This window comes from Thalassophryne amazonica, chromosome 10 (genome assembly GCF_902500255.1).
Source record: "Thalassophryne amazonica chromosome 10, fThaAma1.1, whole genome shotgun sequence".
NCBI classification, from domain to species: domain Eukaryota; kingdom Metazoa; phylum Chordata; class Actinopteri; order Batrachoidiformes; family Batrachoididae; genus Thalassophryne; species Thalassophryne amazonica.
The window spans coordinates 4057771-4081802 of record NC_047112.1 but is presented as its reverse complement, the minus strand read 5'-3'; the positions used below and the strand labels follow the sequence as shown (position 1 = coordinate 4081802).

General features: G+C 42.5%; 1 protein-coding gene across 3 annotated transcripts in view; it reads right to left on the bottom strand.

The window, feature by feature from the left end:
• Positions 1 to 24032, bottom strand: part of thop1 (thimet oligopeptidase 1) — a 55501-nt gene that overhangs the window by 6756 nt on the left and 24713 nt on the right. For all 3 annotated transcript variants that reach the window (XM_034179323.1, XM_034179322.1, XM_034179325.1), the window contains exons 7-12: positions 21849 to 21984; positions 21435 to 21577; positions 18492 to 18715; positions 18042 to 18243; positions 17769 to 17955; positions 14802 to 14930 (exon numbers count right to left, since the gene is read on the bottom strand). In XM_034179323.1, coding sequence (XP_034035214.1) covers positions 14802 to 14930; positions 17769 to 17955; positions 18042 to 18243; positions 18492 to 18715; positions 21435 to 21577; positions 21849 to 21984 — 1021 coding nt within the window. The remainder of the gene's footprint in view (positions 1 to 14801; positions 14931 to 17768; positions 17956 to 18041; positions 18244 to 18491; positions 18716 to 21434; positions 21578 to 21848; positions 21985 to 24032) is intronic.

The window sequence follows — 24032 nt, the reverse complement described above, 5'->3', positions numbered from 1 at the left end:
CTCACCACTTTCTTCTAAATCAGGGGTAGGCAACCTGTTCCAGAAAGAGCCATGAGGGTGCAGGTTTTCTTTGCAGCCACTGACTCCACCAGGTGATTTCACTGATTAACCGATTCCATCTGCTCAAAGTGATAATCAGTAAAATCACCTGGTGGAGTCAGTGGCTGCAAAGAAAACCTGCACCCTCATGGCTCTTTCTGGAACAGGTTGCCTACCCCTGCTCTAAATGATCATTTATTCCTGACACGGTGTGTTTGTGTATGAACAAATATTTCAGCAGCACAGCGTGCTTAAATTCAGGAGTTTGTTCTAAAATCACTGAAAATAAAGTTTCTGTACATTCTGTATATATTTAATCATTTATAAGTCAGTTTCTTGTGATTTCTAATTCTTCACTTTTTATTCAAAGCAAATGATTGCAAATCTTTATCTGAAAAGCTGTAGACCCACATGGGATGGGGAAAAAAAGATTTCTAAATAAAAGAAAAAATTTACTTCTATATCTGTTTTCAAATTTTATCAGGATATTGTAGAAAAATGTTTATGCTAAATGGAGACTTTAATGTCTAAAATACACATATAGAACATCTGTAATCATAAATTGTATCACATCTAATCTACTTTGAATGAAAATAAGTCTGAACAAAAAACAGGCTGTTCAGTTTACATGCATATGTATATTTGGAAAACACAAAAATGTCAATGTTCTGTTTTTTTTCAGGTGCTCATGTGAACACATTCAGCCAATGCCACTCGTGATCGAGTCTCCTTCTGTTATCTCAATAACACCCTAACTTTCAAACAGCATTTTTAATGTATATAAGCAATGTTTTTATTAATGTTTTAACTTCTGTTTTAGGACTTTGTTGTCTCCCTGCATTTTCATTTTGACAACAAAAGCAGACAAAGCAAGAGAGACCACGGTTCAGAATATACTTTCCTTAGTGGAAGAGAGGAGGATTCACAGTGAGAAAGTTAGCCACATATCCAACATGTGATATGTGGAAAAACAAAACAGATTTGTATATTTTTATATAGCATGATAAAATGAATAAAAATACAATTTCACATAAGTTTCACTTTGTTTCATTTAAATGTTAAGTGTTTTACAATTTGTTAAACATTTTATTCAGTCTATATGAGTGACAGCAAAAGAGGTTCTTCAGATCTGCAGAACACCAAACCGAACAGAAATCCCCACCAATGATTCTCCTCCACTGAGCAGCCAACGTGAACGGACAAAGCTGAGGCTGATGCTGCCAAGTGGACCAGGTACCACTGATGAGCCCAACCCCTCACTCCAGAGGAGGAAACTGGAAGCCAGTGTAGTCGGATGATGGTGATGGAAAAGTCCTCCTTATTTTGAATACAACACAAGCTGGTAGTGCCACCCTTCTGTGCCTTCCCAAGTGTCCCCAGCACAACCGCACAAATTGTCGATATGCGATATGATGATACTTTCTGCAACCAAAAACTAGCATGGATTGATGTTCAAAACAACAGTTCATTCTTTTTGTATTTGAATATTTTATACTTTTTTCTATAAACCATGTAAATTAAACTTTCTAACTATTTCATGTGCTGACTCGTACTGTGGAGCATCATGTGGGCATAGTGTGCCACTCTGAGGACATCTGCATCCAAACACACAATCGAGAAACTCGCCAGCTGTGTGACACGCTGAGGATTTTCACCACCACGTTGCATCTCCGCCAAGACTGCAGAAATTTCCCTGCAACAGCGAGACTCGATCACGAGAGGCATCGGCTGACTGTGTGCACATGAGCACCTGAAGAAAACAGAACATTGACATTTTTGTGTTTTCCAAATATACATATGCATGTAAACAGAACAGCCTGTTTTTTGTTCAGATGTCTGTTCATTCAAAGTAGATTAGATGTGATACAATTTATGATTACAGATGTTCTGTATGTGTATTTTAGACATTAAAGTCTCCATTTAGCATAAACATTTTTCTACAATATTATCCTGATAAAATTTGACAGATATAGAAGTAAATTTTTTATTTTATTTAGAAATCTTTTTTTCCCCATCCCATGTGGGTCTACAGCTTTTCAGATAAAGATTTTCAATCATTTGCTTTGAATAAAAAGTGAAGAATTAGAAATCACAAGAAACTGACTTATAAATGATTAAATATATACAGAATGTACAGAAACTTTATTTTCAGTGATTTTAGAACAAACTCCTGAATTTAAGCACGCTGTGCTGCTGAAATAATATTTGTTCATACACAAACACACCGTGTCAGGAATAAATGATCATTTATAAGAAAGTGGTGAGTGAACAAACCATTCTGTGCCATCCTCCACAACGCTGCTGCTGTCAGCTGCGCTTCATCCTCTTTCTGTCGCGTTCGGCTGGAACATACACGGTTTGGAGCCGCTCATTATTTACATCGTTAATATCTTCATCAGAAACTTCATCTTCTTCAAAAACAATCGATATGTCACTTAAATCTTCGCTATAACCGCGCACTATGCCTTCGCTGTCCGTGTCTGCCGTGTTGGTAAACAGAGCGGCACTGCGAGACATCTACTCGAATGACGTCACCTCCGTCGCAGCGAAAAAGTAGGTCAACTCACAGGCGGAAAATTCAAATTCTCATATGGCTAACGAAACGTCTAAATCCTTGTTCAGTGTAATTTTATGGTAAAAAAAAAAAAAAAAGACAACGTGGAAAAAGCTTTTTTTATTCTTCAAGAATATGTAAAGACGTCATAGCGTGGCAGGGACACTTTAAAGGAGAAGGTCAGAGGTCATGTTGGACTTCAGACTGTGGCAGTGGGGAAAAAGGACAGACTACAGGACTGTTTTCAAACCTTGAAAAACTGTTGGCATTGTTATCAGACCACAGTAAAGGAGGCAAGAAGGGAATATCATTTCCTCTCATGGCCACAACCCACGTGTCGTGTAAGATCACTGATTCTGTACTAGATACTGCACAGGATGTGTGTTCTGGGCCTGCCCTACCAGCTGCCTGTCCTCATACATGCAACAAGTTTGCCCGCTTTTTTAAGTTTAAAAAGCTGATAATATTAGGGCTTCTATTTTGGATCCTACGTCTGACCCTCAGGCCTTGGTTTCTTGTCCTGTCACTTTTACTCATTTTGAACTGGTGACCTTTTCATTTTTGGAGGCTGTGGTAGGGCATATTAAATCTGGTTCTTTTTATGATCCTGTCTCTCCACATTTTTTTAACCCTCTGGAGTCAAATGACATACCCTCATGTAAAAAGTCACATGACTTAATTAAGTTGACATAACACTCAATCTGCTGCACTCTGAGGCTCCCTTTAAATGCGTGTTGAACGTGGAGACTTCAACCTTTATAGCACTTTTTAAATTTTGTTAATAGGCCTAGTATAACTTGACTTATGAGTATTTTTTACGCCATTCGTTTTCATGAATACTGTTGTCATTTTTCGCTGCGCGTTTATGTCACACACACAGCCAAAAGGATCATTTCCTTCTCTACTGCAAGCAGCAACAGCGGTGGGAAGAAATATGACTCGTTCTTCCTCAATGCTTGGCTGGCTTGTGAATTTTCCACTAATCAGCCCTCCGTAAAGCTAGGACATCTTTCTACTCATCACTAATTGAAGAAAATAAGAACAACCCCAGGTTGCTTTTCAGCACTGTAGCCAGGCTGACAAAGAGTCAGAGCTCTATTGAGCTGAGTATTCCATTAACTTTAACTAGTAATGACTTCATGACTTTCTTTGCTAACAAAATTTTAACTATTAGAGAAAAAATTACTCATAACCATCCCAAAGACGTATCGTTATCTTTGGCTGCTTTCAGTGATGCCGGTATTTGGTTAGACTCTTTCTCTCCGATTGTTCTGTCTGAGTTATTTTCATTAGTTACTTCATCCAAACCATCAACATGTTTATTAGACCCCATTCCTACCAGGCTGCTCAAGGAAGCCCTACCATTATTTAATGCTTCGATCTTAAATATGATCAATCTGTCTTTGTTAGTTGGCTATGTACCACAGGCTTTTAAGGTGGCAGTAATTAAACCATTACTTAAAAAGCCATCACTTGACCCAGCTATCTTAGCTAATTATAGGCCAATCTCCAACCTTCCTTTTCTCTCAAAAATTCTTGAAAGGGTAGTTGTAAAACAGCTAACTGATCATCTGCAGAGGAATGGTCTATTTGAAGAGTTTCAGTCAGGTTTTAGAATTCACCATAGTACAGAAACAGCATTAGTGAAGGTTACAAATGATGATCTTATGGCCTCGGACAGTGGACTCATCTCTGTGCTTGTTCTGTTAGACCTCAGTGCTGCTTTTGATACTGTTGACCATAAAATTTTATTACAGAGATTAGAGCATGCCATAGGTATTAAAGGCACTGCGCTGCGGTGGTTTGAATCATATTTGTCTAATAGATTACAATTTGTTCATGTAAATGGGGAATCTTCTTCACAGACTAAAGTTAATTATGGAGTTCCACAAGGTTCTGTGCTAGGACCAATTTTATTCACTTTATACATGCTTCCCTTAGGCAGTATTATTAGACGGTATTGCTTAAATTTTCATTGTTACGCAGATGATACCCAGCTTTATCTATCCATGAAGCCAGAGGACACACACCAATTAGCTAAACTGCAGGATTGTCTTACAGACATAAAGACATGGATGACCTCTAATTTCCTGCTTTTAAACTCAGATAAAACTGAAGTTATTGTACTTGGCCCCACAAATCTTAGAAACATGGTGTCTAACCAGATCCTTACTCTGGATGGCATTACCCTGACCTCTAGTAATACTGTGAGAAATCTTGGAGTCATTTTTGATCAGGATATGTCATTCAAAGCGCATATTAAACAAATATGTAGGACTGCTTTTTTGCATTTACGCAATATCTCTAAAATCAGAAAGGTCTTGTCTCAGAGTGATGCTGAAAAACTAATTCATGCATTTATTTCCTCTAGGCTGGACTATTGTAATTCATTATTATCAGGTTGTCCTAAAAGTTCCCTAAAAAGCCTTCAGTTAATTCAAAATGCTGCAGCTAGAGTACTGACGGGGACTAGAAGGAGAGAGGATATCTCACCCATATTGGCCTCTCTTCATTGGCTTCCTGTTAATTCTAGAATAGAATTTAAAATTCTTCTTCTTACTTATAAGGTTTTGAATAATCAGGTCCCATCTTATCTTAGGGACCTCGTAGTACCATATTACCCCATTAGAGCGCTTCGTTCTCAGACTGCGGGCTTACTTGTAGTTCCTAGGGTTTGTAAGAGTAGAATGGGAGGCAGAGCCTTCAGCTTTCAGGCTCCTCTCCTGTGGAACCAGCTCCCAATTCAGATCAGGGAGACAGACACCCTCTCTACTTTTAAGATTAGGCTTAAAACTTTCCTTTTTGCTAAAGCTTATAGTTAGGGCTGGATCAGGTGACCCTGAACCATCCCTTAGTTATGCTGCTATAGACGTAGACTGCTGGGGGGTTCCCATGATGCACTGTTTCTTTCTCTTTTTGCTCTGTATGCACCACTCTGCGTTTAATCATTAGTGATCGATCTCTGCTCCCCTCCACAGCATGTCTTTTTCCTGGTTCTCTCCCTCAGCCCCAACCAGTCCCAGCAGAAGACTGCCCCTCCCTGAGCCTGGTTCTGCTGGAGGTTTCTTCCTGTTAAGGGGGAGTTTTTCCTTCCCACTGTAGCCAAGTGCTTGCTCACAGGGGGTCGTTTTGACCGTTGGGGTTTTACATAATTATTGTATGGCCTTGCCTTACAATATAAAGCGCCTTGGGGCAACTGTTTGTTGTGATTTGGCGCTATATAAAAAAATTGATTGATTGATTGATTGATCAGAAGTCACTAACCCCATGTGTTCACTAACCCCATGTGTGTTTGATCACAGCCCGCCGACCCACCCCACGTGGGTCTGATTGTGTGGTCGCTTTCTCTTTGTTACTGGTGGAAAGTGTGTGTGGTTAGTTTTTTGTTGTTGTTTGTTTTTTTTTTTGTAAAACTGAGGCGTTATGAATGTGGAGCAAGCACTTCAGTTATTTTTTGAACTGAAGGAAGACGGATCGTGCAGCGCGTCATCAGAGTCAAACAGACAGTGAGGATTCTGGTGCTGGAGGAGCAACCAAAACAGGTGGATCCACCAACATGCACACGGAGATCTGAACAGAGGGTTGGAGCGTGCGCTTCTGTTTCCACATCCAGATCTACGCTCAGATGCGCAGCAGAGACACGCTCACCACAAGTGAGCACGGGCTGTCGTATGATGTGGTCATGAACCTGATCCAGCCATCCTCGCTTGGTACTGGGTATCACATTTACATGGACAATTTTTACACGAGTCCTAAACTGTTCATGGACCTGGCTAACATGAAGTTTGGGGCATGTGGCACATACAGTGAGAACAGACGAGGATGCCCCAGAGGAAGGGCAAATGCTCTCATAAAAAATAAATAAATAAATAAATAAATAAAAAAATCTGAAAAAAGATCTATAAGATGGGGGCCTCTGGTGTTTCTAAAGTGGATTGATACACGGGAGGTGTCTGTGTCCTCCAAAAAGGATGGACGCTGGACGGTGAAAGACATTCCCTGTCCTACCCCAGTATTGGCTTATAATATAAACATGGGTCATAGTTTGTCTTCTGGGGTGGTTCCGGCAAAATTCAAATGTGCAGTGTTCCGGCCTTTGCTGAAAAAACCCAGTCTCGATCACTCTGTTTTGCTCAATTACAGACCCATTTCTAAACTGCCTTTCCTGTTTAAAGTTTCAGAAAAAAAATGGTTATTGTGAACAAAGCAATTTTTTGAATGAAAATGGAATTTTGGAAGAATTTCAGTCATGTTTTAAGCCACTTCATACCACAGAGTCCATGTTACTTGAGGTTTTTAATAACATTTTTCTTGCATGTGACGCAGGTAACTCTGTTGTCTTGGTTTTGCTGGATCTAACGGCTGCCTTTGACACAGCTGACCACAGTATTTTATTATCCCAACTACATCACTTGGTGGGCATTGGTGGTACCGTGCTTGAATGGTTCTGGTCCTGTCCGACAGACAGGTCATTTTCTGTGTATGTCGATGGCTTTGAATCTTTTGCAGTCCCTTTGGCACATGGTGTCCCATGGGGCTCCATTTTGAGGCCTCTGTTTACTTTATATTTACTGGCTCTCGGGACTATTTTCAGAAGACATGGGATCTTATTTTACTGCTATGCAGATGATTGTCAGATTTATCTGCCGGTGGCTCAGGGGCATGGTCAGTCTTTAAAACGGCTCTTGGAGTGTTTAGAAGATATTAAAGCCTGGCTTGCCCTGAATTTTCTGAGTTTTAATGAAAAGAAACCAGAGTAGGCGGTTTTTGGACCTAGTATGCTTTGTGAGTCCTCCTCTGTTGTTTTGGGACCCCTGGAGGCATATTTTAAGCCAGTTATTCTTAATCTTGGTTTTAAGATGGATCATGATCTTAAACTGGACAGTCAAATTGCAGCAGTAGTGAAATCTGGTTTTTATCACTTGCGGCGTATAACATTGAAAACTTTTCTTTCCAGGCAATATTTCCAGACGGTCATTCACGCTTTTGTATCATCTCATCTGGATTACTGCAATTCGCTTTATGTGGGAGGAAATCATACACTTCTCTCCCATCTACAGTTGGTCCAGAATGCTGCGGCACGGCTTCTGATAGGAGAGTGGAGGAGGGAACATATGACCCCTGTCCTGGCCACACTTCATTGGTTGCTGGTTCATTTTAGGGTCCATTTTAAGATTCTTATGTTCGTTTTTGAGTCTCTCCATGGTCAAGCTCCGTTGTACCTCTCTGGGTTTCTTCGGCCTTATGCACCTAGTCCGTCTCTTAGGTCGGCTGACCAGCTGTTCCTACTAGTGCCCGAGTTGAAAAGAAAGCTCAGAGGGGACAGGGCTTTGTCTGTCATTGCTCCCAAACTGTGGAACAGCTTGCCTCTGGGTATGAGGGAGACATGCTCATTGGTCAGTTTCAAAGCTTGTTTAAAAACCTATTTTTATTCCTTGGCTTTTGACACAAATGAGGCTGAGTTTGATAATGTTTTAAGTTGCATTTATTGCTTCTTATCTTCATTGTATTGTATTTTAACTTGTTTTGTTTTTAGTGTACAGCACTTTGTCAGAGCTGGCTGTCTTAGGGTGCTTTATAAATAAAGCTGGTATGGTCACGCTGCTGTGAGGTCATGATGTTTTCACAAGTGGCAGCTCTTAAAGCCCTAAACATGCCAGCTGCTATTGTTTGTTGTCTCCTGTGAACACGTTTCTCTATAACCACTCACTCAACTTCAACCGCTTTTCTGGTGTAGGGTCGCGGGGGCAACAGCTCCAGCAGGGGATCCCAGACTTCCCTTTCCCGGGCCGCATTGACCACCTCTGACTGGGGGATCCCGAGGCGTTCCCAGGCCAGTGTGGAGATATAATCTCTCCACCTAGTCCTGGGTCTTCCCCAGGGTCTTCTCCCAGGTGGATGTGCCTGGAACACCTCCCTAGGAAGGCACCCAGGGGGCATCCTTACCAGATGCCTGAACCACCTCAGCTGGCTCCTTTCAACGTGAAGGAGCAGCGGGTCTACTCAGAGCTCCCCACCCTATCTCTAAGGGAAACACCGGCCACCCTCCTAAGAAAGCCCATTTCAGCCGCTTGTACCTGCAATGTAGTTCTTTCAGTCATGACCCAACCCTCATGACCATAGGTGAGAGTAGGAACAAAGACTGACCAGTAGATCAAGATCTTCGCCTTTTGGCTCAGCTCCTTTTTTGTCACAACAGTATGGTAGAGTGAATGCAACACCGCCCTTGCTGCATCGATTCTCCGGTCAATCTCACGCTCCATTGTCCCCTCACTCGTGAACACCCCGAGGTACAACTTGAACTCCTTCACTTGGGGCAAGACCTCATTCCTTATACGGAGTAGGCAATCCATCAGTGTCCTGCTGAGAACCATGGCCTCAGATTTAGAGGTGCTGATCCTCATCCCAGCTGCAACCGATCCAGTGAGTGTTGGAGGTCACCAGCCGATGAAGCCAACAAGACCACATCATCTGCAAAAAGCAGTGATGAGACCCTGAGCCCCCCAAACTGGAAACCCTCCTCCCCCCGACTACGCCTCCATATCCTGTCCATGAATATCACAAACAGGATTGGTGACAAGGCGCAGCCCTGGCAGGTGCCAAACCCCACCGGAAACGAGTCCGACTTACTGCTGAGCACCCAAACACAGCTCTCGCTTTGTGCATACAGAGGGTGGACAGCCCTGAGAAGGGACCCCCTCACTCCATACTCCCGCAGCACCTCCCACAGTATCTCCCACGGTACCCGATCATACGCCTTCAATTCCACAAAACACATGTAGACTGGACAGGCATCCTTGTGAGAGTGAAGAGCTGGTCGGTTGTTCCACGACCAGGACGGAACCCTCATTGTTCCTCTTCAATCAGACGCTCGACTATCGCCTGAACCCTCCTTTCCAGCACCCTGGAGTAGACTTTACCAGGGAGGCTGAGTAGTGTGATGCCCACATAACTGGCACACACTCTCTGGTCCCCTTTTTAAAATATGGGGACCACCACCCCAGTTTCACTCCTTAAGCACTGTCCCAACGCAATGTTCTGGAACCATTTGTGTTTATTCAGTTTCTATTAAATGGTAATTCCACTTTGTGTTTGAAATTAGTGCAGATAATCCACAATGGTGATAGTGCAGTTTATCAGCCAGGGAGGGAAACTCAACAAGTTGAGACTCTGGCCTGTTTCCGTAGACGTGTCCATAAAATTCAGACAGGGATATGCTTTGAAAACGTAATACCCATTACTACACTGGATGGCGTTGAAATTGTTCCAGCAATATCAAATATTTTGTCTGCTACATACAACCCGCATGGAATGTTTCAAACCTAAACCTACTTACAGGCATCTTATATATGCTACTCTGGAACCACCCCTAAATACAAACAGTCCAACTGTCAACCCCACTGAGGTACTTAGTCTGGGTCTCACTAACATAAGATCACTATCCTCAAAATCATTGTTGATTAATGATCTAATTATTGATCATCACTTAGATATGATTGGGTTACGTGAAACCTGGCTTAAACCTAGAGCTGTCCTCCCCTTAAATGAGGCCTGCCCACCGGCATACACATTTAGTCACGTCCCTCATGATGCGAAGCAAGGGGGGGGGGGGGGGTGTTGCTCTTATTTATAAATCTAGGTTTAGTTTATTAGCTGTTGGGGTTCACAAACATAACTTGTTTGAGCATCTGATTCTCTGCTCTGCTCACGATGCTACGTATTGCCAGGGTCAGAAGAATAAAAATCAGCCGTATTACTTTGTCACTGTATATAGGCCTCCTGGCCCATATTCTGAATTCTTAGATGAATTTGGTGCATTCATCTCTAACTTGTCAACTAGTGCAGATAACATTCTGATTATTGGTGACTAACATTCAAATAAGCCTTCTGATCCCTTCTGCAAATCATTTATGAAAATTGTGGATGCATTAGGATTTCAGCAATGCATTCAGGATTCGATGCACATTAGTGCAAATACCCTGGATTTGGTTCTCGTACGTAGTATTGCTGTCACGAATATCGATATCACCCCTCTTGCATTGGTGGCCTCTGATCACTCACTTATTAGGTTTACACTTTTGCTGCCATGTTTAGTGGAACAACAATCTTACAATATATCACTCCTGTGATGCATCAACTCCTCAACTATGACTGAACTCAAAGCTACACTGCCTGATATCTTTGCTTCATGTTTAGAAAATGCCCAATCAGTAGACAGTCTTGTGGATAGTTTAAACTCAGTGCTCAAAACTACACTTGACACGATTGCACCACCTTTATTAAAACCATGACCCCCCAAAACACAGTCACCTTGGTTCAATGATTACTTGCATGACCTCAAGCATAAGGCTAGAGGTCTAGAATGGAAATGGCATAGTTCAAAATTAGAAGTATTCCACCTTGCATGGCGTGATGCTATCTTAGACTATAAGCATGCATTATTGGCTACAAACCGGACCTACTACTCTGATTTGATCAACAAAAACAAGCACGACTAAAAGTTCTTGTTCGACACAGTGGCAACAATTATTCATGGACAACCACCTGTAGTTCACTCTCCTTTAACAGCACAGGATTTCCTGGATTACTTTGAGAAGAAAATAGAAGACATTAGGTTAAACATATCCCAGCATGCCTTAACCCAGCCACTACACCCTGCTATTGAGGTGGGCACAATTACTGAAGTATTACCTAGATTTACAAAATGTGATAGTATCACACTGGGCATGCTGATGAAACTCCTACATCTGCAAAAAGCACAACCTGTTTATTTGATCCTATACCAACAAAACTGTTTAAGGACCTGTGGTCCACTCTTGGGCCGACTGTGCTGGAAATTAATCTTTCTTTAACTTCTGGATCTGTTCCTAAATGTTTCAAATCTGCAGTGATTAAACCATTACTTAAGAAATCTAATCTTGACCCTAGTGTATTGAAAAACTATTGGCTGATATAAAATCTATCATTTTGCTCTAAAATTCTGGAAAAAGTGGTGTCACGGCAGCTCGTGGACTGTCTTACTGAGAATAATCTCTTTGAACCACTGCAGTCTGCTTTTAGAAAATATCATTCCACAGAGACGGTTCTCACTAAAGTGGTGAATGATCTTCTGCTTACAATGGATTCAGACACCACTACGGTTCTGTTGCTGTTAGATCTCAGTGCTGCATTTGATACAGTGGATCATCATATTCTACTTGATAGGCTGGAAAATTATTTTGGGATTACTGGGAGTGCCCTTGCATGGCTGACATCATACCTGACCAGTCGTTCTACCTGTTTTGTACAGTAACACTACCTCTAACCTTAGTGACATGAAATTTGGAGTTCAACAGGGGCCTGTCTTAGGCCCCCTGCTTTTCTCCCCTTATATAGCTCCCCTTGGGCACATATTGTGGCATTTTGGGATTACCTTTCACTGCTATGCTGATGATACGCCGTTACACATGCAGATAACTGCTGGTAATCTCATCCACATAAAATCCTTAGAAGATCGCCTTGCATCAGTGAGAAGCTGGATGTCTAACAACTTCCTACTTTTACTCTGATAAGACTGAAATGACGGTTCTTGGTCCAGTGAGATGTCGGCATTAATTTCACCAGTTAACACTTAGCCTAGGTACGTGTGTCATACATCACACTGACAAAGTGAAGAATCTTGGAGTAATTTTTGATCCTACGTTGTCCTTTGACCTCCATATTAGAGATATTATTAGGACTGCTTTCTCCCACCTGCCAAATATAGTGAAGAATTGTCCCATCCTGTCTATGGCTGATGATGAGACCCTGATTCATGCGTTCGTCTCTTAGACTGGACTACTGCAATGTTGTATTTTCTGGTTTACCGCAGTCCAGCATTAGGGGTCTCCAACTGGTTCAAAATGCTGCTGCCAGACTTTTGACAGGAAGCAGAAAGTTTGACCACATCATACCAATTTTGGTGTCTCTTCACTGGCTTCCTGTCTTTTTAAGGTTTTAAGGTTCTGCTCCTAGCCTATAAAATTGTTCACGGACTGGCACCTCCCTACATAGCTAACCTAATTAAACCCTACGTACTGGCTCGGGTTTTGCGTTCTCAGGGTGCAGGACTACTTTGTGTCCCTAGGGTGAATAAGAAGTCTGCAGGTCATAGAGCTTTCTCTTATCGTGCCCCTGTTCTGTGGAATGATCTCCCTGCATCAATAAAACAGTCAGATTCTGTGGAGACTTTCAAGTCCAGACTTAAGACGCACTTATTTTCCCTTTCGTATGGCTAGCATACTGGCATAGTACGTTACTATGCTTTTTACCCTTTTTAATTAATTTTATTAGTAAACGGAATGGGCCGCGACCTCAACTTTCCTAAAGTCTGGGTTCGTTAGTGAAGCTTAGGGCTAGTGGCCGGCAATCACCTTAGTATTTCTTCTGCTTTTCTTGTTGCTTAATGCTGACAAATTATACTGTATTTCTTGTCTTTCTGATGCCTGATTCTGTTTTTTCCTCTCTGTTTGAGGTGCAGGTCCAGCCATAGATGGGTGTGGTGTCTGTTTCTGTAACCCTCCTGTCCTAGTAAGCCCCTTCGGCGGCTCCCTTGTTTTCACTCGGGGTCGCCACAGCAAATCCAAGGTGGTTCTGCATATTGAATTGGCACAAGTTTTACGCCGGATGCCCTTCCTGACGCAACTCCACATTACATGGAGAAATGTGGCAGGGGTGGGATTTGAGTTTTATCAATTGTTTTTTTTTTTGTTTTTCCAACTTTATTTATTGAACATTTTTAAATTGAACCTAACATATAGCACAGAACAATTTAAACATTAATTCAGTTTACAAAAATCGCTACATGTCAAAACCCACCCACCCACCTCTCCCCTTCTAAGGGCCAAATAGACACCCATCGCAAAAAAACAAAAAACAAAAAACACATCCATTCTAATCATCCTCCAAAACGTATACAATATTCAGTGAGTCAATATATTGTAAAAAAAAAAGGATCCCAGGTGTTATGGAAAGTTTTAACAGAGCCATTAATTGAAAACCTCAGCTTCTCTAATCTAAGGTTGTAAAGTACTTCACGAACCCAGCGGGCATGTGAAGGGGCATGGGGCAATTTCCAATTCAAAAGAATCCGGGCCAGAAGCGTAGTGAACGCCAGGGCCCGTTTAAGTGCTTTTGGCAGGCCTGAAATAGGGGGAATACCAAAGATTGCTGAAATGGAATTGGGGGTAATAGTGCAATGATAGGCCCTACTCAGCACATCAAAAACGTATGTCCAAAATGGTCCCAGCTTGGAACACAGCCAAAACATGTGTATGATTTGCTAGTGTCATATTGCACTTGTCACATGTATCGCTAACAGAGTGAAACATTTTTGCTAATCTCGCCTTCGTATAATTGAACCCTAAAAAAGACCTTGCATTGAATCAATCTATGACGGAAACAAATAGATGATGCTTGAATAAGAGACAAAGCAGATTTCCACTGTTGCTCAGTAAGTGTAATATTAAGGCTTTCCTCCCATGCATTCTTGATTGCGTTGAGGGACGCTGAAGATGCTGACCAGATTGACTTATATAAAACCGAGATACATCCTTTAGCTATCGGCTCTGTAGAGAGTAGGGCTTCTAATAAGGTTTCTGGAGGATGGTTCGGAAAATGTGGGAATATTTTTTTTAACAAAGGCCCTGATCTGGAAAAAAAAAAACAAAAACGGAAAAAATGACTATTTGGGAGGTTAGAAGTAGTAGACAGTTGTTCGAATGATGAAAATATATTGCCTATGTATAAGTCATTCACTGAATTTATACCATTACTGTGCCAGGCCCGAAATGCTTGATCTGTTCTCGATGGTTCAAAGACAATTTCTGTATACAGAAATTAGAACAGAGGGGCCTACAAGCCCAAATTGTTTCCTTAATTGGTTCCAGATTTTTAAGGAGGTCAACACTACCGGACAGCCAACTAACCGCTAGAGTAGAAGTTGAGAACATAAAATCAAGCGCAAAGAAAATGGGCATGAGCTCTTCTCCAAATGTAGTTGAGTGAGTTATCAATTGTTAACATATTTTTGTAAATTCACTCTGTTTTTGCAGGGTTACTGATCTTTTCATTTTAGATATTCTAACCTGTATTTGATTTGGATCTTGTAACAGAACAAAAAATTACAGCCTTCTCTCATTTTCCTAAATATCTGTTTTAGTGTTCACAAACTGACGTGAGACACACACACCTGCAGAAGCAGGAATTCCCAGGATCTCCTGGCACAGATGTCCGTACAGTTCGGCAGCATCAAGGCCGCTCCCGGTGTGGAGCGCCTGGTCCACCTTGGCCAGAACGATCTGTCTCAGGTTAAAGAGTCCTGCAGGGGAACAGTGAACCCGTCCATCAGGACCCAAAACCATGACAGTCTGGACTCCCTCCCCACAGAAAAACAGGAAATTCCACACACATACACCCAGGTGCAATCTGGGAAACAATCCAGTCAAGAGATCCAAAACAAAGTTAAACTTAAAAAAAAATAAATGAAAACTCAAATATTTCTGCAATAGCAGTGAGATGTTCACACAAAAACAGAAGGTCTGACAGTCAAATGAACAGCAACACACATGTACAAAAAACATGATTTTTAACTTTACTGCAGTTTAAAATCGATGCTGAAGGATCTGAAGTAAGGTTTTATTTTTTAAAAAGGTGTCCTCTGCATTTAATTACCCAACTTACAGTCAGACACAATCCCACCACAAGGGGGAGCAGCCGGGGTCCGACTCCAGGTCTCCACATGACGCCTTGCTGAACTCCGCACGAACCTAATGTGCACATTTTGATGACTGGAGGAAACGCACACAGATGGCGAGAGGACGCCCACACACAGGAAGTGGTCATCGGGGTAATTGAACCAAGGACCTATTTGCTGTAACCTACTTGATGTAACTGTAGTAACCGCTGTCCACGGTTCAAACTGTAATCAGATTACTTCAAAAACACAGAGGGCATAAAATATCCTCACATATTACAGAAAAGTCATGATGTCGTTCCTTATCGCTATAGATACCAATGAAAAATACACAACAAGTCCAACAACAAACTCTACTATTAACTGGAGAATAAGAAGAAATTCTGCGGACCTTCTCTCGTCTGTCGTCATCCAAATACGTTCTGCTAAACATTGATTGGAACCTATAGGACGACGTTATGCTAACTTCAGCGGCTGTTATCTGTTGCTGCTCAGAAAAACGGCGTCATAGGAAAAGACTTCAAGTTATTATAGAGATTGAGTAAAAACAAGCAAACAGCTCAGCTGATCACACGTAGATTGAAGACATGGTGGACAGACCATCCCGTCATCTGTCCGCGAAACCAACAAGACCACCAAAACAGCGGGTGGTTTTGGTGAGATACTGAGTGAGTTTGTTGATATGCAGTTTTAAGAAACATGTCAGAATAACTGCTGTCAGATTATCAGCATGAAGATACTCTGCTGCCAGAGACAGTTCAACGCTGCCCCCTGGTGGACACACTTAAATCATTCAGCTGCACACAACGTAACAAAATACAAAACTTAAGTTACATCTTCTTGAGGATCTTGTAACTCTGTCGTGTCACTTACGGTAGTGTTCAGAATAATAGTAGTGCTATGTGACTAAAAAGATTAATCCAGGTTTTGAGTATATTTCTTATTGTTACATGGGAAACAAGGTACCAGTAGATTCAGTAGATTCTCACAAATCCAACAAGACCAAGCATTCATGATATGCACACTCTTAAGGCTATGAAATTGGGCTATTAGTAAAAAAAAGGTAGAAAAGGGGGTGTTCACAATAATAGTAGTGTGGCATTCAGTCAATGAGTTCGTCAGCTTTGTGGAACAAACAGGTGTGAATCAGGTGTCCCCTATTTAAGGATGAAGCCAGCACCTGTTGAACATGCTTTTCTCTTTGAAAGCCTGAGGAAAATGGGACGTTCAAGATATTGTTCAGAAGAACAGTGTAGTTTGATTAAAAAGTTGATTGGAGAGGGGAAAACTTATAGGCAGGTGCAAAAAATTATAGGCTGTTCATCTACAATGATCTCCAATGCTTTAAAATGGACAAAAAAACCAGAGACGCATGGAAGAAAATGGAAAACAACCATCAAAATGGATAGAAGAATAACCAGAATGGCAAAGGCTCACCCATTGATCATCTCCAGGATGATCAAAAACAGTCTGGAGTTACCTGTAAGTGCTGTGACAGTTAGAAGACGCCTGTGTGAAGCTAATTTATTTGCAAGAATCCCCCACAAAGTCCCTCTGTTAAATAAAAGACATGTGCAGAAGAGGTTACAATTTGACAAAGAACACATCGACTGGCCTAAAGAGAAATGGAGGAATATTTTGTGGACTGATGAGAGTAAAATTGTTCTTTTTGGGTCCAAGGGCTGCAGACAGTTTGTGAGACAACCCCCAAACTCTGAATTCAAGCCACAGTTCACAGTGAAGACAGTGAAGCATGATGGTGCAAGCATCATGATATGGGCATGTTTCTCCTACTATGGTGTTGGACCTATATATCGCATACCAGGTATCATGGATCAGTTTGGATATGTCAAAATACTTGAAGAGGTCATGTTGCCTTATGTTGAAGAGGACATGCCCTTGAAATGGGTGTTTCAACAAGACAATGACTCCAAGCACACTAGTAAACCAGCAAAATCTTGGTTCCAAACCAACAAAATTAATGCCTCGCAGATGTGAAGAAATCATGAAAAATTGTGGTTATACAACTAAATACTAGTTTAGTGATTCACAGGATTGATAAAAAAGCAGTTTGAACATAATAGTTTTGAGTTTGTAGCATCAACAGCAGATGCTACTATTATTGTGAACACCCCCTTTTCTACTTTTTTTTTTTACTAATAGCCCAATTTCATAGCCTTAAGAGTGCGCATATCATGAATGCTTGGTCTTGTTGGATTTGTGAGAATCTACTGAATCTACTGGTACCTTGTTTCCCATGTAACAATAAGAAATATACTCAAAACCTGGATTAATGTTTTTAGTCACATAGCACTATTATTCTGAACACTACTGTATCTCAGACGGTCCTTCCTTAAACCACAAGACCCTCTGAACTTTAGAGCTCTCAGTCAGTTTATCCTCTGGATTACAGCCAGTGTAGTACTGGTTATGTAGTAGTACTGCTCACTGCGTAGTACCCACCTGTGTTGGCGAGGCGGGATTTAATAAGTTTGTCAAGAAAGTCGTCAGGAATGGCGTCGCCGGTCTTGTAGTGTCGGGACATCCTCTGCAGCGGCTCCTTCTCCCAAACCCAGTTCTCCAGCATCTGAGACGGAGCTTCCACAAAGTCCCGCTCAACATGCGTCCCGCTGAACATGGCATAGTCTGCCTGCATTTCAAACACCGACTGTGTGTGAATCCTCCAACACTATCTGCAAACATTACGCTGCTGTTACGACGCGTTCAAGAGCTCACCTTGGCACACAGCTGGTGCATGACGTGTCCAAACTCATGGAAATAGGTCTCCACCTCATCGTGCTGGAGCAACGACGGGGCATCGGCCATGGGCTTGCTGAAATTGGCCACCATAGCTGCCACAGACATCTGACGTGTGCCGTCGGACAGGAGACAGCCCGGCTGCAGTCCAAAACAGGCGGCATGTCCATATTTACCGTCTCTGCCGACACACAGGGTCAACACACAGATCAGTGCAGAGAAGATACGAGCACAGAGACAATGACAGCAAGATCAAACTGTGTGCCGGATGGAGAGCAACAAAATCAATAGTGATGAAGATCCATTCTTAGAGATCCATGAACGCTTGATCCAAATGTCAAGAGAATCCAGTCTTCTGGACCAACAGTTTGGGAAGTAAGCATAAGTCATTAATCATCTCCACGAGACTCGACTCATTGGGCTCCTCACCTGGGGTACAGGTCCAGGTAGAACTGGCCAATCATCTCCCCGCTGCTGCAGTCCTTCACAGAGTACAGCGTGACGTCAGGATGCCAGACGGCAGCATTTTCAACCTGCTCAAAGCTCAGACCCAGCAGCTCCTGGTAGATGTCCAGGAGACCCTGAGTCACCACCTCCATGGGAAAATACTCCTTTAACTTGTTCTGGTCCACAGCGTAGTGCAGCTCCTCGACCTGGGAGGAAAGGACACAAACAGCAAAGAGAAAAGAAAGGAAAGGAGGTGAAGGAAGCAGCCATGTAGAAGTTGGAAGATGAAGCAGAAGAGAAGAAGAAAGAACAGGAGAGAGAAGACGATGACAAAAATGAAGATAAGAACAGAACTTTAAAGTGCTCATTTTGTAATCTGAGCAGCACAAAGCCAGAAAACCTGTGCACACCTCAGGAGACATGACAGTCTAAATGCTGTCTTCCTCTCAGTTTGTTGGTCATCAGCTGTTCTTACTTTTTCCCCTCCAAATTTGACTTTTGTTATATTTGGTTCCTAACTGAGCAGTGCGGTGCCTTAGTGGTTAGCACTGTTGCCTCACAGCAAGAAGGTCATGGGTTCAATTTCCACCTGTGGCCTTTCTGTGTGGAGTTTGCATGTTCTCCCCGTGTCTGTGTGGGTTCCCTGCGGGTGCTCTGGCTTCCTCCCACATCCAAAGACATGCAGGTTAGGTGGATTGGAAACTTTAAATTGTCCATAGGTGTGTTTGTTTGTCTACATGTGTCCCTGTGACAGACTGGGGTCCTGTCCAGGGTGAACCTGCCTCACACCCTGTGACTGCTGGGATAGGCTCCAGCTCCCTGTGGCCCTTAAATGGAGTAAGCTGTTGAAGATGAGTGAGTGAGTGGTTCCTAACTCCACAACATGGGGTGTACAGCCGGTGCTTTCTGAGTTGGAATCAAATTTCCATACTGGATCAGTCAAGGCCTGGGTTAACGAGGTCATTACTGGTACTGCTGTCCAACAGGGTGCTGGTGAAAACTGGGTGAGTGCTGGGCAAAGAAAAGGAGAACGTGTCCAGAGGAGGCAGGAGAGGAGGAAAGGCTGAATGGTGGAAGTAAGTCAGGACTTTGAATGTATGACTGGTAAAGGGAGAGAACTGGCTGACATGATGAAGAGGAGAAAGGAAAGGTAGACATACTGTCTCTTCAAGAGATCAAGTGGAAGGGAAGTAAGAGCAGGAGCATAGGAGGAGGGTTCAAGTCATTGTATGATGGTGAGGATAGGAGGAGAAATGGTGTTGGGGTCATTTTAAAGGAAGTGTGTGTTAAGAGTGTGTTGGAGGTTAAGCGTGTGTCTGACAGGGTGATGAGTGTGAAGATGGAAGTTGAAGGGATGATGATGAATATCATCAGTGCATATGCCGCACAGGTAGGATGTGAGCTGAAGGAGAAAGAAGATTTCTGGAGTGTGTTACAGTGGGGCAAAAAAGTATTTAGTCAGCCCCTGATTGTGCAAGTTCTACTTAGAAAGATGAGAGGTCTGTAATTTTGTAACATAGGTACACTTCAACTATGAGAGACAAAACGAGAAAAAAAATACAGGAAATCAAATTGTAGGATTTTTAAATAATGTATTTGTAAACTGTGGTGGAAAATAAGTATTTGGTCACCCACAAACAAGCAGACCTGTAACTTCTTCTTTAAGAAGCTTTTCTGTCCTCCACCTGTTACCTGGATTAATGGCACCTGTTTAAACTCTATCTGTATAAAAGACACCTGTCCACAGCCTCAAAAAGTCAGACTCCAAACTCAACCATGGCCAAGACCAAAGAGCTGTCGAAGGACACCAGGAAGAACATTGTAGATGTGCACCAGGCTGGGAAGAGTGAATCTACAATAGTCAAGCAGGTTGGTGTGAATAACTCAACTATGGGAGCAACTGTAAGAAAATGGAAGACATACAAGACCATTGATAATCTCCCTCAATCTGGGCAGGCAGGGTGGAGTGAGTGGAGAAAGGTGGCAGGAGGGATTTGTGACTCAAGAATATCAGCAAGAGTGAAGGAGAAAGTCTACAAGACAGGAGTGACACCAGCTATGTTAGACGGCTTAGACACGGCAGCACTAACAAAAAGACAGGAGGCAGAGCTGAAGATGTTATGATTGTCTTTGGGAGTGATGAGAAAGGACAAAATTAGGAATGAACATAGAGGGACAGGTCAGGTGGGACAGTTTGGAGATAAAGTTAGAGGTGAGCCTGAGATGGTTTGGACATGTGCAGAGGAGGGACCCAGGGTATATAGAGAGAAGGATGCTGAGGATGGAGCCACCAGGCAGGAGGAAAAGAGGAGGTTTATGGATGTGCTGAGGGAGGACATGTGGGTGGTTGGAAAGACAGAAGATCCAGAGGACAGGGTGAAATGGAGACGAGTGATTGCTGTGGTGCCCCCTAATGGCAGCAGCTAAAACAAGAAGTATTGTTTAGTTCTTCAGAAGCTCATGAATAGTTTTCCATTAAATATAATCCATATCTGGAATAGAAACCATGACATTTTACAGCAGATACACATCAAGGCCAAAGCACAAAAACAGATTCAGCAGATGGAGGAGACAGGAAAGAGCTGACCCTGGGAGTCTGGGTGACATTGAGGTGGTATTTTGAGGTGCATACCATCAGCAGGAATCAAAGGACATGAAGTAAGAGCAGGATGTTAAAGAGCAGATAGCTCAGTGCGATGAGGCCATTACATGGGCCCTTCATGGCACCCAGGTGGTGGAAGCAGCAGGTCTTTCTCAGACTCAAAGAAGTGGTCCAGGTGTACCAGGACTTTCCTTGCTGATGGAGTACCAGGTGTAGCAGCTCTTACATGATCAATGAACTGTGGATGCATAAGTGATTTAACTAACTAACCTGCTTCAGGAACTAATAGGATGTAGTCAGTCTTGCCCAGATGCAGGACTTACCTGGGTCATGAAGTAGCGTGTGTCCCAAGCATACAGCTTCCAGTTGAAAGGTAAACCTCTTTTTTCACATTCCTTCTCCTTTAGTTTGAGAATGACTGATTGTTCTTCATCACCCAGTGGCTTCAGTTTACAGACCAGCTCCTCTGAAATGAACACACACGATTCATGAGGCGCTTTCAGCGGGAGCGAGGTTCTTTCTGACAGCTACTTGAACTGAAGATCCTCTGTGTGGTGGAGTCGTTTGTCCCTTCTCCTTCCTGGCCCTTCACCCGCACACAGCCTGGTGGAGTTTTGCTGTTATTTATATATATATATATATATATATATATATATATATATATATATATATATACACACACACACACACACACACACACACACACAGGCAGCTGTTTCAGTGTTGCAGAAACTCACCCAAGAAGTTGGCCACCTTCTTTCCAGACTTGGCCATGTTCATCTCCAGGACGAAGTCGGCATGCGTGCTGAAGCCGAGCAGAGAAGATTTCTGAGCTCGAAGTTCCACCAACTCCTTCAGGATAGCGGAGTTCTCCTGAAAACCCACAGAACCAGCTCTGAGAGAACACATCACAGTTCAGGATAAAACATGATGACTTCTGTCATAAGGACACCACTCCGTTACACCAGTACACTGACCCAACACTCACGCAGGAGCAGACTCAACCAGATTCCACAGTCCGGGTTCTAAAACCAGCAGGATGAAGACCATGCGACATTCACCCACAAACGAGCCCGATGCAGGCGACACTCAGGAGCAGCGCTACAAGCCCGCTGGAACTAAGGGGTGGAGTGTAGTACGGCTGGGCGATATATCGCAAAAATATCGTCATTGCGATGATGGAACGTACAACACGTCTATCACAGACACGTGCGATAAATTTGGAATTGTATATGTTATTGTTTGCTTTGTAGCACGAGTTTTGTGTTTTTCTGCGTTTGACCAATCAGATGCGCCCGTAAATGCTCCCAGTCTCCCACCCTCGTATGTACTGTTCTCCTATTGGCTAAAGCCGCTCAACAGCAGAGCACAGATAGACGCAATGGCGGACACGGGATTGGATGAACTGAGCGAGGAAAAAAAAAAAACAGCGAACAACTTGTACCTAAAAAGAATAGCACGTCTGGAATATGGGACTATTTCGGCTTCAGGAGAGAGGACATAGCACAGACGCAGGTACTGTGCAAGTCATGTCGAAAAATAGTGGCTACATCCACAGGAAATACAACCAACCTACAGTCACATGGAGCACAACCACAAGAAGCTATATGCAGTTTTCAAGTCAAATACCGCCAAACCAGAAATGACAGTTTTGCAAGTATCACCCCGTATGAGAAAACTTCAAAGTGCCACAAAGCTATTACCGCAGCTGTTGCACGTTACATTGCTAAATGCATGATACCACCATGGAAAAAGAAGGTTTTTTGGATCTAATGAAGGAAGTGGACCGCAGATATCAAGTTCAGTCGCAAACATACTTCTCCAACGTATGTGTAGTGACTGTAAAGACTGAGCTGAGTCAAGTGGACTTTTACGCCAGCACTACGGATCTATGGTCCAGTCGCAAAAGTGAGCCCTTTACGAGCTTTACTGTTCATTTTCTCAACATTGACTTTGAACTGACAACACGGTGTCTGGAAGTTGCATATTTCCCCAAATCACACACTGGGGAAAATATAGCCAGCGCTCTGCGGGATGTTTTTGTAAACCGGGACAACAAGTGACAAACAAGTGGCTATCACAACAGACAATGGCGCTAATGTAGTAAAGGCTACAGAATTGAAAAAGTGGACCAGACTACAGTACTTTGGCCATCGCCTACATCTGGCCATTGGTGAGTGCTTATATTTTATATTGGTATATTTTTGAATGGTTATGCAAGAATAAAATAATTGACTAAGAGAAATGTCTTTTTATTTTTGTACTTAGCAGGATTATATGGTAACATTTCTTTAGGTTTTAACCATTATTACTTAATAATGCATTAGTGAAGGTTACAAATGATCTTCTTATGGCCTCGGACAGTGGACTCATCTCTGTGCTTGTTCTGTTAGACCTCAGTGCTGCTTTTGATACTGTTGACCATAAAATTTTATTACAGAGATTAGAGCATGCCATAGGTATTAAAGGCACTGCACTGCGGTGGTTTGAATCATATTTGTCTAATAGATTACAATTTGTTCATGTAAATGGGGAATCTTCTTCACAGACTAAAGTTAATTATGGAGTTCCACAAGGTTCTGTGCTAGGACCAATTTTATTCACTTTATACATGCTTCCCTTAGGCAGTATTATTAGACGGTATTGCTTAAATTTTCATTGTTACGCAGATGATACCCAGCTTTATCTATCCATGAAGCCAGAGGACACACACCAATTAGCTAAACTGCAGGATTGTCTTACAGACAAAGACATGGATGACCTCTAATTTCCTGCTTTTAAACTCACATAAAACGGAAGTTATTGTACTTGGCCCCACAAATCTTAGAAACATGGTGTCTAACCAGATCCTTACTCTGGATGGCATTACCCTGACCTCTAGTAATACTGTGAGAAATCTTGGAGTCATTTTTGATCAGGAT